This window comes from Jaculus jaculus, chromosome 11 (assembly GCF_020740685.1).
Source record: "Jaculus jaculus isolate mJacJac1 chromosome 11, mJacJac1.mat.Y.cur, whole genome shotgun sequence".
Lineage (NCBI taxonomy): Eukaryota > Metazoa > Chordata > Mammalia > Rodentia > Dipodidae > Jaculus > Jaculus jaculus.
In genome coordinates, this window is record NC_059112.1 from 55585465 (window position 1) to 55602343 (window position 16879).

General features: G+C 49.0%; 1 protein-coding gene across 9 annotated transcripts in view; it reads right to left on the minus strand.

Moving 5' to 3' along the window:
* Window positions 1–4063: 4063 nt before the first annotated feature.
* The window catches only part of Gak (cyclin G associated kinase), a 61152-nt gene continuing 48336 nt past the window's right edge, over window positions 4064–16879 (minus strand). For 6 of the 9 annotated variants that reach the window (XM_045161482.1, XM_045161480.1, XM_045161483.1 and 3 more), the window contains 8 exons: window positions 15845–16324; window positions 15274–15444; window positions 14227–14349; window positions 12547–12663; window positions 6480–6704; window positions 6124–6269; window positions 4747–4923; window positions 4064–4677 (listed from right to left, as the gene is read on the minus strand). In XM_045161482.1, the coding sequence (XP_045017417.1) occupies window positions 4546–4677; window positions 4747–4923; window positions 6124–6269; window positions 6480–6704; window positions 12547–12663; window positions 14227–14349; window positions 15274–15444; window positions 15845–16324 (1571 nt within the window). In that variant the 3' untranslated portion in view covers window positions 4064–4545. The remainder of the gene's footprint in view (window positions 4678–4746; window positions 4924–6123; window positions 6270–6479; window positions 6705–12546; window positions 12664–14226; window positions 14350–15273; window positions 15445–15844; window positions 16325–16879) is intronic. The other 3 variants (XM_045161484.1, XM_004656055.2, XM_045161481.1) reach the window with 2 other exon arrangements.

Consider the following 16879-nt stretch of genomic DNA (forward strand, 5'->3'; position numbering starts at 1 on the left):
TCTGTGGAGTGGGATGGGGTGGGCAGAATGAAAGCCACAGACCCCAGGACACAGAAGTGGCCAGAGACAAGGCCTGGTCCAACCCTGGATAGAGGGGTGTCAGCAAAAGTCCTGGTTTCATGGCTCCAAGGACCCCCAGGTCCAGAACCACCCTCTTCCCATCACTGGAGGCTGTTTTCCTGCCTCGTAGGTCCATTTCACAGACCCTGGTTCTGGATCTGGGGTGACACTATAGGAACCCCTGTCCTGACACCCACCCCCAGCAGGGCCTAAACTGGGAATCCAGTGCTTGCCTGAACCTCATGAGGCCCTGAGCCTGGAATCCAGAGCAGCTTTGATGTGAAAATCTCTGCACCTTATTCAGGCTACTCATTATTTTTTAAAAGAGCTGAACCCTAAAAATAGCAGCAGTGCATAAGAAATGGGAGTTGTTACCCTCTGAAAACAGAGGCAGTGACAGAATCAGGCTTGTAGCTCAGGGCCAGGTTTGGTGGGGGGGCTCAAATGTCCACCTGTGGGACAGGGTAGGTGGTGACCTTCTCATTCAGACTCTGGGCCTGTGGTCGGCAGGGCTGAGTGGCAAGGCAAAGGGCCCAGATGCTGCTGAACTGGAGCTCTGAGCACCAAATGAGGCAGTCACAGAGCCAAGGCCACCATGGGGTGCTCCAGGCAGGACCAGCAAACTTCCAACTTTCCAGGACTTAGTCAACTCCACTCGAATCAGACCCACCTGGCACCCACCCTGGTGGTGGTACCTAGGAAGCCCAGAGCTGGTGTCCACAGGCAGCCACCTGGTCTTCCTCCTCTCTGGTCCTGCCTAGTGTCCACAGCTTAGGTGACATCTTCTGTAGGGGCCCTCAAGGTGACAGTGACCCCTCATGGAGCCAAGGCTATCCCTCTTGGGCAAGGACCAGCCCCCATGATATGCATGTTCCCTTAACATCCATGTCCACTCACTGAAGTCTGCTCTCCTGTCCCAATTCTCATGGAGGGTGTAATCTGCTAGGCATTTGGGCCCTCCAGTCTAATCCGTCTCCAGCCCTGTCATTACGAGGACCATTGGAACAGGCAGACCCTCCACCCTGAGGTGGTGCCAGGCTGCCTGTGCTGACCTATTGCAACTTCACCACCTCTTGCTTCTCCAACCAAGTTCCATTTGTGTGACCCTCACCTTCCAAGTCACAGAATGATAGAGGTCCTGGCAACAAATGGTGGATTTGAGGTTCTAGGTCAAATGTGCCTAGGAAAGCCTGTACCTAAGGACCTGTTGCGAGCTTCCTCCATTTTCCTGCACCTTACATTCATGACCATTTTCATTATGACCAAGTGGCTGCCATGCCTTGACGCAGGCATGAATAGCTCAATCCCATTTACTCTACAGGACTTGCATGTGTCTTTGGGTTCCACCTGGCACTAGCATCTTGACTTACATTCTGGGTGGAGGACACACAGGAAAACTCAAGGGCCTGTGGCACTGACCTAGCCACAGGATCTTGGCCACTATTATAGTGAGGATCTAGGGCAGTGAGATGATCCCTTAGGCTCCCATAGACAGACCCTGCTTACAGATCTTCAGGAGAAGCTAAAAAAGTCATGTCTGGCTGAAATCAGTTACTACGTCTGAGACAGTTTACCCTGTGAAGCTCCCATCCTGCTTGGATTTCAGCCCTGAAGCCGAAGGGGAACACAGGGGCTCTGAACCCGGTGTTTATACAGATCCAGTTTAACACTGACTGCAGCCATGGTATGCCTAAGTGCCATGACTGCCCCAGGAACCCTGGCTGGCTTCTCCTGCACACTTCCAGTGAACTACAAACAAAATAAAGCATTATAATGTGTTGGGCTTTGCAACCAAACCCTGATTCTGACATTAGCTTGAAATAAACCGGGGAAGATGTTTCCATGGTTAAAGGTGCTTTCTTCACAAGCCTTCCAACCAGAGTTCAAATCCTTAGTACCCACATAAAGTCTGGTGTAAAAGTGGTGCAGAAGCTTGTAATTCCAACATGTCTACAATAGGAGGCAGAGTCAGGAGAAGCTTAAGGGACAGCTAGTCTGGCCTTCCCAGTAGCTGTACAGGAGAAACTTTGTCTCAAACAGGTTCAAGAAGAGGACCAACATTCAAAGGTTGTCCTCTAAACCCCCCAAATGTGCACCATGGTAGCTGATCACACATACATACAAACAAACAACCCAGGAACATCCTGTCTTGAAGTCACTTTAAAAAATACTTTTTGAGTAATTTTTTAAAAATATATTTTATTTATTTATTTGAGAGAGATAGAGGGAGAGAGAGAATGGGCGCATCAGGGCCTCCAGCCACTGCAGACAAACTCCAGATGCATGCACCCCCTTGTGCATCTGGCTTACATGGGTCCCTGGAGAGTCAAACGAGATCCTTTGGTTTTGTAGGCAAACGTCTTAACCGCTAAGCCATCTCTCCAGCCCCTTGAGTAATTTTTATATTTGTAGTTGTTTATTTATTTATTTGAGACAGAGAGAGGGAGGGAGGGAAAGTGAGAATGGGCACACCAGGGCAAATGAACTCCAGATGCATGTGCCACTACGTGCATCTGTCTTAAGTGGGACCTGGAGAATTTAACCTGGGTTCTTAGGCTACACAGGCATGCACTTCAGCCACTAAGCATCTCTCCAGCCCTTGAGTGATTTATTATTATTTTTCTCTAGTTCAGGCTGACCTGGAATTTACTATGTAGTCTCAGGGTAGCCTTGCACTTATGGCCATCTTCCAACCTCTGCCTCCCAGGTACTGGAATTAAAGGCATACGCCACCATGCCTGGCTTAATTTTTTTTTTTTTTAATTAATTTCCAAGAAGAAAGAGCAAGAGAGAATGGGCATTCTAGGGCTTTTAGCTGCTGCAAATGAACTCCAGATGCATGCATCACTTTGTGCGCCTGTCTTTATATGGGTACTGGGGAACTGAACCCAGGTGCTTAGGCTTTGCAGGTGAGCACCTTAAGTGCTGAGCCACTTCTCCAGTCCCTGAAGTCACTTTAAAAAAAAATATTCTTTAGTCAGGCATGGTGACACACACCTTTAATCCCAGCACTTGGGAGGCAGAGGCAGGGGGATTGCCATGAGTTCGAGGCCACCCTGAGACTACATAGTGAATTCCAAGTAGCCTGGGCTAGAGTGAAATCCTACCTTGAAAAACCAAAAAAAAAAAAACAAAAAACTTTAACTATTTCATTTTTATTCATTTATTTGAGGGAGGGAGGGAGAGAGAATGGGCGTGCTACGGCCTCCAGCTACTGCAAATGAACCCTAAACACATGTGCCACTTTGTACATCTGGCTTATGTGGGTCTAGGGAATCGAACCTGGGTCTTTTGGCTTTTTAGGCAAACGCCTTAACTGCTAAGCCATCTCCCCAGCCCCTGAAGTCACTTTTGTTCTAATATGTACATCCTTTCTTCAGACCCAAATCCTGCTGCTCTTGTACATCCCCAATAAGCTGTACTGGCTGCCTGCCTCTAACCTCACAGCACTCTGGGGCTGTTCCTTTAATACCGGGCTATGTTGTTCTGAAACACAACTAGACTCTCACAAACTATACTCTTTGTCTGGATGGTCAGCCCAGTGACAGCATCTGGCACCTATCCTATAGCTGTGTGCAGTTTATACAGTGGTCATGTTACACTTGTGCTCACATCAGCCTGCCTGTTGCAGGTGACTTCCAGGTCCAGGCCATCCTAGAGGTCTTGGAGGCCAGCAGAGCAAGTGTCCCAGAGCCACATGGCCAAACTCTGCACCCCTGGCAGGTGAAAGGCATATCACTGACATATCAGTGAGCCTTGGCCAAAAGCTAGGATGCACAGCAATGGCATCAGGGCACAGAGAAGGTGGTGTCAAGTTCTGAGCCTTAAGGAGGAGACTCAATGCTGCAGCCCAGGATCCTCTCTGATCTGTCTCTGGAAGCTTTCTTCAGCAAAGTGCTCACATATGAAGATGCTGTCACTGCTGACCACAGTGGTCTGTTCACTCCAGGTCAACATCCACAGTGGGTAAGAAACTGAGGAAGAAATGGGCTACCAGGCGCAGTGAAGGAGTGGTACCCAAGCAGGAGATGGCAGCAGCCATCAGAAAATAGTTTAATTATGTACAGACGATTGGCATAATGATCACAGAGTGGGATGTGGATGCACACCCAGATTCGGAAACGTGACAGCAGCATAGTGCTAGTGACACCTGCTACTCAAGAGGTGGCAGCTGTCAGATGCTGAGCAAATCACAGATGAGGGCAGCTGTGAAAGGAGCATAGATCAGTACTTTCCTCTGGGATAAGAAAAAGGAAAAAGAAATCAACAAACACCCGAGTTGTGGAATGCTTTCTCTCCCCATTGTGGAATGGCATCTGTCCAGGAGGAATGAAGGGACTGGATTGGGTCATGGGAAGTAGATGGTCCAGGCCCTTAGGGCCATTTCACCTGCCACACCTGCTATAGGTCTGTGGCCACCCCACGGTCAGGCTGGCAACCTTTGCACTCCATGAGCAGCTTGTGCAGCTGTAGCCATCACAGACCTCAGAAGAGGGGCCGCGAGCCCTGGTTCTCAAACTCAGACCATGCGTCATTCAGCTCCATGAAGATCATCTTGGCATACTGTTCATATGGCTGCCCTGTGGCCTGTTGGGGATGGAGCAGGGTAGGCATGACCTATCCAACAGCATGTGGAATCAGCACCCTAGGACTGGCAGCCTGAGAACTGCCCCTCCACACACTCACCTTGTCAGGATGCACGACCAGCACTGCCCGGCGGTATTGCTTCTTCACCTGCCCTGGGGTTACCAAGTCAGCCATGCTCACGGGCGTCCAGCGGCTCTCCCCATCCCAGAGCACTGTGTGCAGCGTAGACAGCAGTGCACGGATGTTCCTCTCCTTGCCTTCAATCCAGTCCAGGAGCTGTGGAGACATCAGCATATGTTGAAATTCAGCCACAGGGAGGAGCTGCAATTTCACCCCACAGTGTGGGGAAATAAAGCAGGCAGCAGGAGAAGTGCTGAGGGAGATGCAGCTGCCAGAGGTGGTGGGGTACTGGTCATCCAAAGGTCCCTGGAAAGACACCACCTGCAGGTCTGGGGAGCAAGCTTCTGTGGAGGCCCCTTGAGGACCTATGCACCTTGAATCTGCCCACTTACCCTACCAAGAGTACAGGGCAGACATGGCCCCACCCCACCCTGCTCCACACAGCCAGGCCCCAATCAGCCCCTTCCACTTCTTGCACAAACCAGGTTGCTCAAGCCACAGTGTCACGTGGACAGAAGTGATTCAGCCAGCCATTCACAGGGACATAATATCTCATCCTTTAGCACAGCCTGCCCCTGACCATCCCAGGCACAGGGCTGGTTCCTACAGCTGTGTCCCTAAGGGCATGACTACACTTGTGTCCTAAAAAGCTGATCACACCCAAACCCACAGACAGTTCTAGAGTGGGATATTCTGGCCACTGAGCCATGCTGAGTCAGGACCAAAATCCAAAGAATGCTGTCCTTGCCAATCACATGAACATCCCCCCTCTTCTTTCTTTGAGGTACAATCTCTCTCTAGTCCAGGCTGACCTGGAATTCACTCTGTAGCCCTAAACTGGTCTTGAACTCACTGAGATCCTCCTACCTGTGCATCCCAAGTGCTGGGATTAAAGGTGTGTGCTTGACCATGCCTGACTCCCTCTTTGACTTTTAAAATTTATTTTATTTATTTAATTATTTGTGTGTGAGAAAGACAGAGAGAAATGAGTGGATGCACCAAGGCCTCTAGCCCCTGCAAACAAACTCCAGACACTTGTGCCACTGGCTTACATATGTACTGGGGAATTGAACCTGGGTCCTTAGGTTTCACAGGCAAGTGCTTTAACCACTAAAACACCTCTTGGTAGTGATGGGCACAAGTCTGAACTATGAATTCCTGCCAGGGTTTTGCCATTCTTGTGAGGAACCTGCAATACTCCCTGACCTCCAGTTCTCCTGAGAAGCACTGATGTAAACACTGAGTGTGAGTGCCTGGCTGCCCAGGAGTAAGGTGTGTAGAAACCTGGGTGGCCCTGATCCAGTGACCTTCAGGCTGCCAGTCTTTGGCTAAAGACACTGGCTTGTGGATCCCTACCTTTAGCTTGAGTGGGTCTGTGTCTCTGGTGAGGTCCTGCTTCCGCATCTCTGCCATGGTCTTTGGCCCCTTCTTGTCAGACTTGGAGAAGCCTTGATTGGGCAACAGATCTTCAAAGTCATTCTCTGAGACCTTTGGCTTTTGGGCTGGGAAAAAAACAGAAAACAGATGCTTTTTCTTTTTTTTAAATGAGAGAGTGAGAGAGAAAGAACTGGCACCCTACTTTCCTCTCACCTGTGGGGCGGCCACAGCCAGCAACACAGCTGAGGTGGCTGGGTTCAGAGATGAGGAACAGAGGGCCCCACCCACAACCCTCCAGGTGGCTGTGCCAACTCTTGGATAGGTACAGGACTTACCAAAGCTGGGCACACGGACACCCCTTTCCTCTCGACCTCCAATTACACTGAAGTTTGTGGAATAGTGAGACCGTGGCTGTGTAGAGGCTTTAGCAGCTGGTTTTGGTTGTGGGGGCCATGAGGTTCCCTGGGCTGTGGACCGAGTTGTTTGCCAGGAGCTGCTGCCCTTGGGAATGGAAGTGGACGTGGTTACAAAGCCCCCTGTAGGGAGTCCAGCAGTTGAGCCTGGGAAGAGAGCACAGGATACTTGAAAAGGTGCTCAGTCAAACGAGGGGCTACCCCTCCCAGGGCTGAAAGCACTGCACTGGAAGGTGAGCTCACAAACCAAGCAACTTGACACTCAGTCCATCAGTGACCCAAGCAGCTGGGAACAAGCAAATACTGTGTCAGCTAAGCACATTCTGGATCCAGGCTTGATGACAGGACAACCTTCACATCCATGTCCACAGGGGTCTGGTGTCCCCTTCTGCAAAGAGGGGTCTGAAGACTCCTTTGTGTGGGCACTGCCTTACACAGCCTCTCAAATGTGAATCTTTAACTTTTTGTGAGACAAATAGAATCATGAAAGCTATAAAACTAATGCTGCAAGGTCCAGAGCACATTTCCACAGCACCCCCAACCATGACATTTCCCCCACCAACCTAAGTGAACCACAAGACAGGCAATGGCCTCAGCCTCTCCAGAGAGCGGGAAGGTGTGAGTTGTTTAACTATATGTGCACACCACAGCACTCAGCCAACGGTGTTACAGAAGGGCAGCCAACAGCAGGGGACCTTGGCAACTGCCCCTTTCACCCATGATTATGCCCATCTGGGCTGATCCTTTTTATTGCTGAGAACATCTCATGGTGTATAAGGGACCACTGTTGACCCAAGCAGTTGGGAACAAGCAAGCACTGTGTCAGCTAAGCACATTCTGCATCAAGCAAACCTTAGCCTTCATCCACAGAACACTGGTATGGAGTCTTTTGTCCAGCAGTTATGAACAATGCTTCTTTAAATACTTGTTTGTGGATTTTGGCACAAATATTTATATTAATCTTTGCTTTGGGATAAATACTAGGGTCCTGTAGTGGCTAATGCCTAGTTTTAAAAGAAACTGACCAAAAGTGACCATCATTTGACATTCTTGCTAGTGTGTGCAAAACACTCAGTTCCCCAGGCACACAATGGCACTGCGTGCAGCACGACTGCCACCTGCGTCTTCCAGTGTCTGGTGATGCAGCACTGGTTTGTGTACTTATCAGTATCCCAGTGTTGTCACTGCTGGAACCCCTTCATGCCTCTTCTCATTTCTGCATCGGGTTGCCTCTTTTTTGCATTTTACTAGATTTATATATTTAGATATAAGCCCTTTGTCAAATTACTTTGGAAATACTTCCTGTTCATATTTGGTCTTCCCACAGGTAGGTCTCAGCCCTTCTGTGCTCTGGTCTGCAGGTGGTGCATGGCTTCACATTTGGTCTTGGATGAGCCCAAGTTAGCAGTAGCGAGGTCTGAAGTACAGTGAGTACAGCAATGATCTCTTTTCTTGCCTTTGTGAGTCCAGTGGCTCCAGCTATCTACTGAAGCTTTTGCACCTTTGTCTCCTTGTGTGGGTTTATTTCTTGGTTCTCTCTTCCAATCCATGTGCTGGCATCTGTTGCTCTGCCATCACCACAGTCCTGCTTTCTGCAGCCAGAGTAAAGCCAGAGAGAAGCTTCTTCCACTTCATTCTCCATTACACATTCTAGCCTGATTGTCTTTCCAAATATATTACAATGAGTTTGGCCATTTCTAAAAAATCCTAGCTGGGACTGTGGTAGGAACCATGTTAACCATACAGATCAATCTACAGAGGGCGAAGGGGCACCTCTCCATCACTCTCAACTCTTGCTGCTTCTGTATGTAGTGTTTGCATTGTAGTTCTGCCTCCTTGGAGTTGGGGGTGTGTGAGAAAATGGGCACACTAGGGTTTCTGCCACTGCAAATGAACTCCAGATGCATGCACCACTGTGCATCTGGTTTTACCTGGGAAATGGGAACTGAACTCAGGCCATCAGGCTTCATAAGCAAGCACCTTTAACCACTGAGCCATCTCCCCAACCCTAGGTTTACACTTTTAAAACGTTTTTGTTTTTTTGAGATAGAATTTCATGTAGCCCAGGCTCAAACTTGCTGGACACCAGGGATTGCATTGAACTCACAATTTTCCTGTCTCAGCCTCCTGAATGTTAAAAATTATATGCAGAAGTTACCAGGCCTAGCCTAACAGCTTCTATTAAAAATGTGAATGAGAGCCAGGCATGGTGGCACCTGCCTTTAATCCCAGCACTCGGGAGGCAGAGGCAGGACGTTCAAGGCCACCCTGAGACTACATAGTGAATTCCAGGTCAGCCTGGGCTAAGAGCAAAACCCTACCTTGAAAAACCAAACAAAGAACAACAAAACAAAAAGTGAATGGGTCAAGCCGGGGCGTGGTGGAGCATGCCTTTAATCCCAGCACTCAGGAGGCTGAAGTAGGAGGATTACCATGAGTCGAAGGCTACCCTGAGACTACACAGTGAACAGATCAGCCTGGGCTAGAGTGAGACCCTGCCTCAAAAAAAAAGAGCTGGGCATGGTGGCACATGCCTTTAATCCCACCACTTGGGAGGCAGAGGCAGAGGTAGGAGGATCATCGTGAGTTCAAGGCCACCCTGAGACTACACAGTGAAATCCAGGTCAGCCTGAGCTACAGTGAGACCCTACCTTGAAAAAAAAGGAAAAAAATGTGAGTGGGCAGCTGGAGAGATGGCTTAGTGCCCATGAAGCCTAAGAACCCATGTTCGAATCCTCTATGTCCCAGGTAAGCCAGATGCAGTGATACAAGTAAGCAATGTCGCACATGTGCACAAGGGGGAGCATACATCTGGAGTTTGTTTGCAGCGGCTGAAGGCCCTGTAATGCCTATTCTCTCTCAAAATAAGTAAATAAAAGTAACTGAAAGCCAGGTGTAATGGTGCAAGGCTTTAATCCTACCACTTGGGAGGCAGAGGTAGAAGAATCACTGTGAGTTCAAGGCCACCCTGAGACTACATAGTGAATTCCAGGTTAGCCTGAGCTAGAGTGAGACCCTACCTTGAAAAATCAAAAACAAACAAACAAACAAAAAAGTGATTGTAGCTGAGCATGGTGGTACATGCCTATAATCCTAGCACTCAGGAGGCAGATACAGGAGGATTGCAGTGAGTTTAAGGCCAGCCTGAGACAACATAGTGAATTCCAGGTCAGCATGGGCCAGAGCGAGACCCTATCGTGAAAAACACAAAGAAAAAAAAAAAAGTAATTGCTGCCATTTTAGATTTTCATCTCCTTGGGTCATTCCTTGTAAAACAAGCTACTACTACAGACTCTGTCAATCTTGTATCCTATGACTTCACTGAGCACAGTTCTAAAAGATTTCTTCAGATCTCGACAACCATGTCATCTGTTAGTGAGCAGTTTTACTTTTTTCCCTTCTTCTACATGTAACCTCTACTTCCTTTTCTTATGGTGGCAGCTGGGTCTCCCAGTGAGCTGAGGGTCAGAGAGTGCTCCCATTAGCCATGGTGTTAGCTGTGGTTTCTGTTCAGTTGCTGATGGACTTACTTGTAGGCTGCTTTCAGCAGTGCAGGTAAATCATATGACTGTTCTTTGGATGACCCCTTCACTGAGCCTGGAAGGCGGTCCAGCGTTGGGCTCCCAGGATGAGGAAGGGTGGTGCTAAGTAATTCTTTTAGGCATGGACAAATCCTTGTGTCTGTTCTTGAAGGAACTGGCTGGCAGCTTTCCTTTTTGGGCTGTCTGTGACTTGGCACTCCCACTTTGTAAAATCAGTTCCATCTCTTCTATGTTTCAAAACAGCCTATGTGGAACTGGCATTCTCTAAACATTTGTAGAATTTTCCCTGACCCACTGGGGCTTGGGGATTTCCTGAATCCATTCAAGTTGACAGAGTACCCAAAAGCTCTGCTTTGTGCTGCAAGTTCAGTGGTAACTACATGAAAGCCCTTGTCTGTCCCCATGCTGCTAGCTTCTAGCATTTATTTGCCTTGGCCCTCACCGCCTTCTAGACCAAGCTGACTCCTGATACTGCTGACTTGTGCTATAGCTTCCTTTGGTCAGTTTTAGATCAATTTTACAATTATCAATTTTACAGACTGTTTCAAAGAACCAGTCTCTTGTTTCTTTTGTCTTTTTTTTTTTTTTTAAGAGGGAGGTCTAAGGTAGGGTCTACTCTAGCCCAGGCTTCATTGGTTTTGTTATTTAATTTTTTTTTTTTTTTTTAAGGCGGCTCTCATTCTAGCCCAGACTGGCCTGGAGCTTATCTGAAGCCCCAGGCTGGCCTTGAACTAATGGTGATCTTCCTACCTCAGTCTTCTGAGCTGGGACTAAAGATGTGCTCCACCATGCCCAGCTTCAGGCTTACTTTTCCTAAAGCAAGCTCTTGACACTACGGGCCCCTCCAGTGCTCAGCAGTATGACCCAGGTTTCACTATGCTGTGCTGTATTCACTCAGTCCAGTGTACTACTGCTTCCTGGCCTTGTATCCTGATACACTTGCCATTCACAGTACTGTGTTCTTCCACATTCTTACTGTCACTAATTTCTAGCCTCACTTCCTGATGGCTAGCAAACAATTTCAATTCTTTGGTCCTGGTAGAGGCTCCACAGGTATGTAGTATGTGGAAGACACATGTGCTCTGTGATACCAGATGGACAGTATGTGTTGCTTACTCTATCTGTGATTTGACTTGACAACTTCTCCCTAAACTGCTGGCTTCCCTGGGACTGATGTTTGCCCAGTGCAGGCTACACAGGGACAAAGACCACAAAGGAATTACTTTGAAACCCACTGCAATCTGAAAACACAGTAGACCATTAAAAAAAAAAATCTTGCCGGGCATGGTGGCGCACACCTTTAATCCCAGCACGTGGGAGGCAGAGGTAGTAGGATTGCCGTGAGTTGGAGGGCACCCTGAGACTCTGTAGTGAATTCCAGGTCAGCCTGGGCTAGAGTGAGACCCTACCTCGAAAAAAAAAAAAAAATTCTCTAGGGCTACCGAGATGGTTTAGCAGTTAAGCGCTTGCCTGTGAAGACTAAGGACCCGGGTTTGAGGCTCATGGCCCCGGTATGAGGCTCCATTCCCCAGGACCCACGTTAGCCAGATGCACGAGGGGGTGCATGCGTCTGGAATTTGTTTGCAGTGGCTGGAGGCCCTGGTGCATGCATTCTCTCCTCTATCTGCCTCTTTCTCTGTCATTCTCAAATAATTAAAATAAACAAAAAAAAAATCTTTAAAGAACAAAAAAACTCTCACAGAATGTAATGCCTTGATAAGACAAGAATACTTCTTTCAACCTCCCTGAGAACAGAATGAAGAGTGAAATCAGAGAGGAAAAAGGACTGGATAAGGGCTGGAGGGGAGGGAGTGGAGAATAGCACTGGCAACAGAGATTCAAAGGGTCAGAGAACCAGAGACAATCACAGAACTTCCCAGAAGTGGGGATTGTCAGTGTTGAGAGGGGCTATATGGAGACCTGTAGCTACTCTACAGCAAAAGATGATGTTGCCACCAGAGCAAGTGGGTCACTAGCAACAAGCATTCTGATTATGTCATCAACCTGACACCCCAAGTGCCCTGCTGATACCTGAATGTACAAGGCATGTTTCTCTCTTTCCTCCTTAGAAGGTGAACCTGAGAATGTTCAGCTGGCAGAGACTAGAGGTACAGAGTGTGGGCCAGGCCCAAGGCAGCCATGGATGCTGCAACAGGTGGCATTCAACACTTGCAGGAACCCTGGCAACACACACTAAGGATATCATCCCATAGAGCCTCATCAGCACCCAGGCTGGTCCCCACTTCCTAGAGACACTACAGCCCACTGGTGGCCTGTGCACTCACTGTTCTGCCATGAGGCCAAGTGGTGGCACTTGTTCCAGCAACTTCTACTTTTAGCCTGTCAGTCAGCCAACATCTGGAATGGGAGGTAACATGAGTCCCCAGGTTCCAGGCACGAAGCTGAGAATGAGCTTTCTTGTGGCACACAGGGTCTGTCCTCATTACCTGGGAGGCTGGAGCTGAGGTCTCCAAGGTCAGCAAATGGGTCCAGGCTCTGAGACTTTGGCTGACTGGGCAGGGGAGCAGAAGGGACTGACTGACCCCCAGGAGAAAAGCGGGCACCTGAAGAAAGGAGTAGAGGCTTTAGTCTGGCATCACACAAGGGGACACATCCTGTGAAGCTCCTGTTCCTCCCGGCCCAGTACCCCAGGCTCTGCACAACCTTGAGGTCACCCAAAGGGACACAGAGCACACATGAGGAGGAGTGCCTCCAGGGTACATAATGAATACATAACTCTTTATGTGAACTGGTACCAAGAGCCAAAAATGTTTTCCTTGTTCTGACTTTATAGTACAACTTGCTAGATCTAAAATGTGAATATTCTTCATATGATATAAAAAGTATAAAACAGAATATTCTAAGTATAAAATTATGAAATAATTATAGCACATTGAAATATGAAATTGAAATGAAATGAAAATGAGGCCAGGCATGGTTGGCACATACCTTTGACCCCACCACTTGGGAGGCAGAGGTAAGAGGACTACTGTGAGTTTGAGGCCAGCCTGAGGCTACATAGTAAATTCCAGGTCATCCTGGGCTATAGCAAGATCCTACCTCAATAAACAAACTGAGCTTGGTGGTGCACACCTTTAGTCCCAGCACTCGGGAGGCAGAGGGAGGAGGATTGCCTGGAGTTTGAGGCCAACCTGAGACTATATAGTAAATTCCAGGTCAGCCTGGTCTAGAGCGAGATCTTACCTTGAGAAAAAAAGATAGGAAGGAAGGAAGAAAGGAAGGAAGGAAGGAAGAAAGAAAATAAATACATGAGGGGCTGTGGAGATGGCTCGGTGGCTAAAGGCACTTGCTTGCAAAATCTGATGGCCCAGGTCTAATTCCCCAGTACCCATGTAAACGCAGACACATAAAATGGTACATACACCTGGAATTCGTTTGTAGTGACAAGAGGTGTACCTGAACTCCATCTAATCTCACATAAATAAGAAATATTAAAAAACTAAAATGACAGCTATTCATATATAAACAGCTCTCATAAATCATTAATAAAAAGGAATTTCTGATGTGTAAAGGAATAAAGAACATGAAATAATTCTGACAATATATACAAATAAGCAAAAACATATAAAATAACAGCCTCATTTGTAATAAAACACAAATTAAAACAATCTACTCTGTAAATAGGACTGTGTTGGATGAGAATATGCTAGCAAGATGGAATTTTGGATGAACACAATAAGTTGAACGGAGGTTCACAAATGTGAGCCACTCCAGGCAGCCTGTGTGCCTGACAAGGCCATGGAGACATGGGAGACAGTCTCAGCCTTTCAAAGGTTTACCCTTCAGGGGTGTGGAGAGGCCGTAGGATCCAGAACATGAAGATGCAATGTGGGCAAACAAACAGGGCACTTAATGGCACCAAGGCACAGAACTATGTTCCAAAACACTTGCTACAGTGAAGAAGGACCAGCATGCAGGGCAGGAGAAGTGGGCACTGCTGCTGCATCTGTGCCCCCATCAACCAAGCAACAACCTTGTGGTTGACTATGTATAGGCACCTGTGTGCAAGCCCTGCCCCTTCCTCTTCTCAGAGGGACCCAGGAGACTCCATGGCTATAGCAGGTGTCATTCAAGAGCCCAGCCCATATTGGAGCCAGTGGTTGTACCTTCTGCTGCGGGCGTGGGGGCCATTCCAGGCACAGTGGCCTCGGCCCAGGCATCCCATCCTCCCAGCAGATCTGGGTGGCTGGATGAAGCTACCACTTTGCTGGGCTCTGCTGACAGATCCCCTGGAAGGAGCCAGAAGAAAGCAAACCTTGGCACGTTAACCTTTCCCACTCCACATGCTGCCCAGGAGCCCACCCCTTCAGCTGTCCCTGTGAGCAAGAAGCAACCCTGGTCCAGCACACAGCCTGACAGACCATGTGCTCCTTCTGCTGGGGCTGTACTATGCTTAGAAACCTAGTGACTGAGAACTAGTGACACTCTGAATGTTCAGGGCTAGGAACCAGAACAGGCTGAGCCCTCATTGTCTGACCTCTTTCCTGATGGCCCAAGGATACAGCACATAGCTACTGAGCTGACCAATGAGACAGAGGGGTCAGCAGCCATGGCTTCACAGGGCAGTCTTGAGAACAAGAACCTGCATATCACCTTCTGCAAGGGTACAGAGACCTCCCAGAGCATACTTTGGGCCACATGCTCCCTTTCTGGGAGAAAGAACCAAGTTCCCTCTCTAAGGGTTGGCTCCATAGTCCAGTATCTTCTCACGCCTTCAGCTCTATCTAAATGGGCCACAACTACTTCCCCTCCTCATGTTTCAGCCCTTCTGTTGCCTCTTAGTTAACTTCCCAGATACTTCAAATCCCATAGAATCTTCTGGCAGATGTCCCTTTCACAGCCATAGTCTTGGGACCTCAGGAAAAAAATAGCCATGTGCACTGTGGGGTTCAGAGCCTGTTCTAGGCTGGAGGTGATCTGGTGCTTGGGGAGAAAAAGGCATGTGTTCTGACCAAGGTTCCTGCCAGGCCTGAAGCAGTCCAGGACCAAGGGAAAGGTACCAAGGGGCAATAGACATGCTTGATATCCCAGAGCTATAGCACTCATATGGACTCCTCTTTCTCCCACCTCCCAGTAGCCTGAAGAAAGCCAGGACCCAGGACCAAGCAGAAGCCTGTGGCTCTTATGTACAGACCCACAGTGGCCATACTCACCCAGGTGCAGAAAGGCAGTGTTGCAGGATGGGGGTGGGGCACTGTGAGTAGAGGGGAAGGCAGGTGAGGCTGTTGCACAGTCAGGGTTGAGAAACTCGCCAAAGAGATCAGGCTTCGAGCAAGGCTGGGTGCTGGAGTTCGAGGATAGCAGTAGTGGGTCAAATGGGTCAGCTAGGAGACACAGGCAGGGCAGGAACAAGTGTTATACCACAGCCCATGCCTTGAGGGCCCCACTCCACTGTCCTTCTCACAGGCCTCCATTCTCCACAGCAAGGTGAACTCAGACCACCTAGCTACCCTCCCAGGGATCCTTGGTCATCCCAACGCCCTGCAATTTGACAGTCCTAGAACCACAGCATCACCCTGAAGGTCGAACTGGTGACCTTGGCCTGTGGACTCAGGTGCCAGTAGGAGTTGGTTCAGGCACAGGCAGCTTCTCCAGAGGGTGACTGCCTCCCTTCATGTGCCTAGGCAACAACGATGCTCTTTTTTTTTTTTTTTTTACATGATGAGAATGGCTACACTGCTCATTTATCGTGAAGCCAATTCTCTGCAGAACTGAAGTGCATACCAGCAGTAGAAACTCCTCCTTGTGGGGCGCTCTGTACACCCAGAGGAGGAACTGGGTTTGCCAGGAGAAGAGGGGTCTCGCCACCAAGCAGGTCATCAGGGGGTCTCACTTGAGCAGTGTCAGATGGCCCAAGAAAGCAGCTTAGCAGGTCAGTATTGCTGGAGGGGACCCCACAGGCCTGTGAGGGAGCAGTAGGTCCTGAGTCCGCCTCAGAGTGCAGACCCAGGAGGTCAACACCCTCTTCCTGCTGGGCAGGCTCCTGTGGGGCAGGTGGTGCACCCACATCAAATAGTAAGTCCTGCTGTTGAGCTCCAACTGCTAGGCCTGGTGCATCCTCGCCAGCCCCTGGCTCTCTGTCCTCACTGAGGAATGGAGGCTCCTCTTCGTCTGATGCTTCGCTTCCGTCTCTGTCAGCAATCAGAACAGAACGACTCTCCTTAGGAGAGGTATTGTCCACACCTGTCTCTGGTTCTTTCTCCTCTGTAAACAGAAAACAAAACCACAGATTGGTAGATCCACAAGCTGGGATAGCTGGAGGCAAGGGCATGAGCAGGTGTCTCAACAGGGCCCAGGTGGCAGCCAATGGTCAGCATCAGTACCACCATCTTGGTGGCCATCTGAGGCCTCAGTGCATGTGTCCCAAGGCTCAAGCTGCATAAGACCACCCAATGCCCTAAACCCTGTGCTACACTGCCTGCAGACAATGACGCAGGCCTTCCCTGAGTCCAGCCTTCAGCAAGGTCCATCTCCTGGCCTCTCAATGTTTGGGGGGAGTGCTCAGGGAGTTATAGTCTTGCAGAATATCTTGGCTTACCATGGCACCCTTTGGAGAATAGCATTGTTGAGTGGCAGTGGTTTCTCTTGGGATATAAGCTAGGGAGGAAATGTGGTAGGTGAAAGGTCAAGGTGAAGGCTCTTAGGTGTCTGGGTTGTTGGCAACCAAGCTATGAGCTTTGTGGACGGGCTTGGGGATATGGTAGGGACTAGGGTCTATGAGGGATGTGGGAGCTCCCAGGTGGGGATGAGACTTCCCTG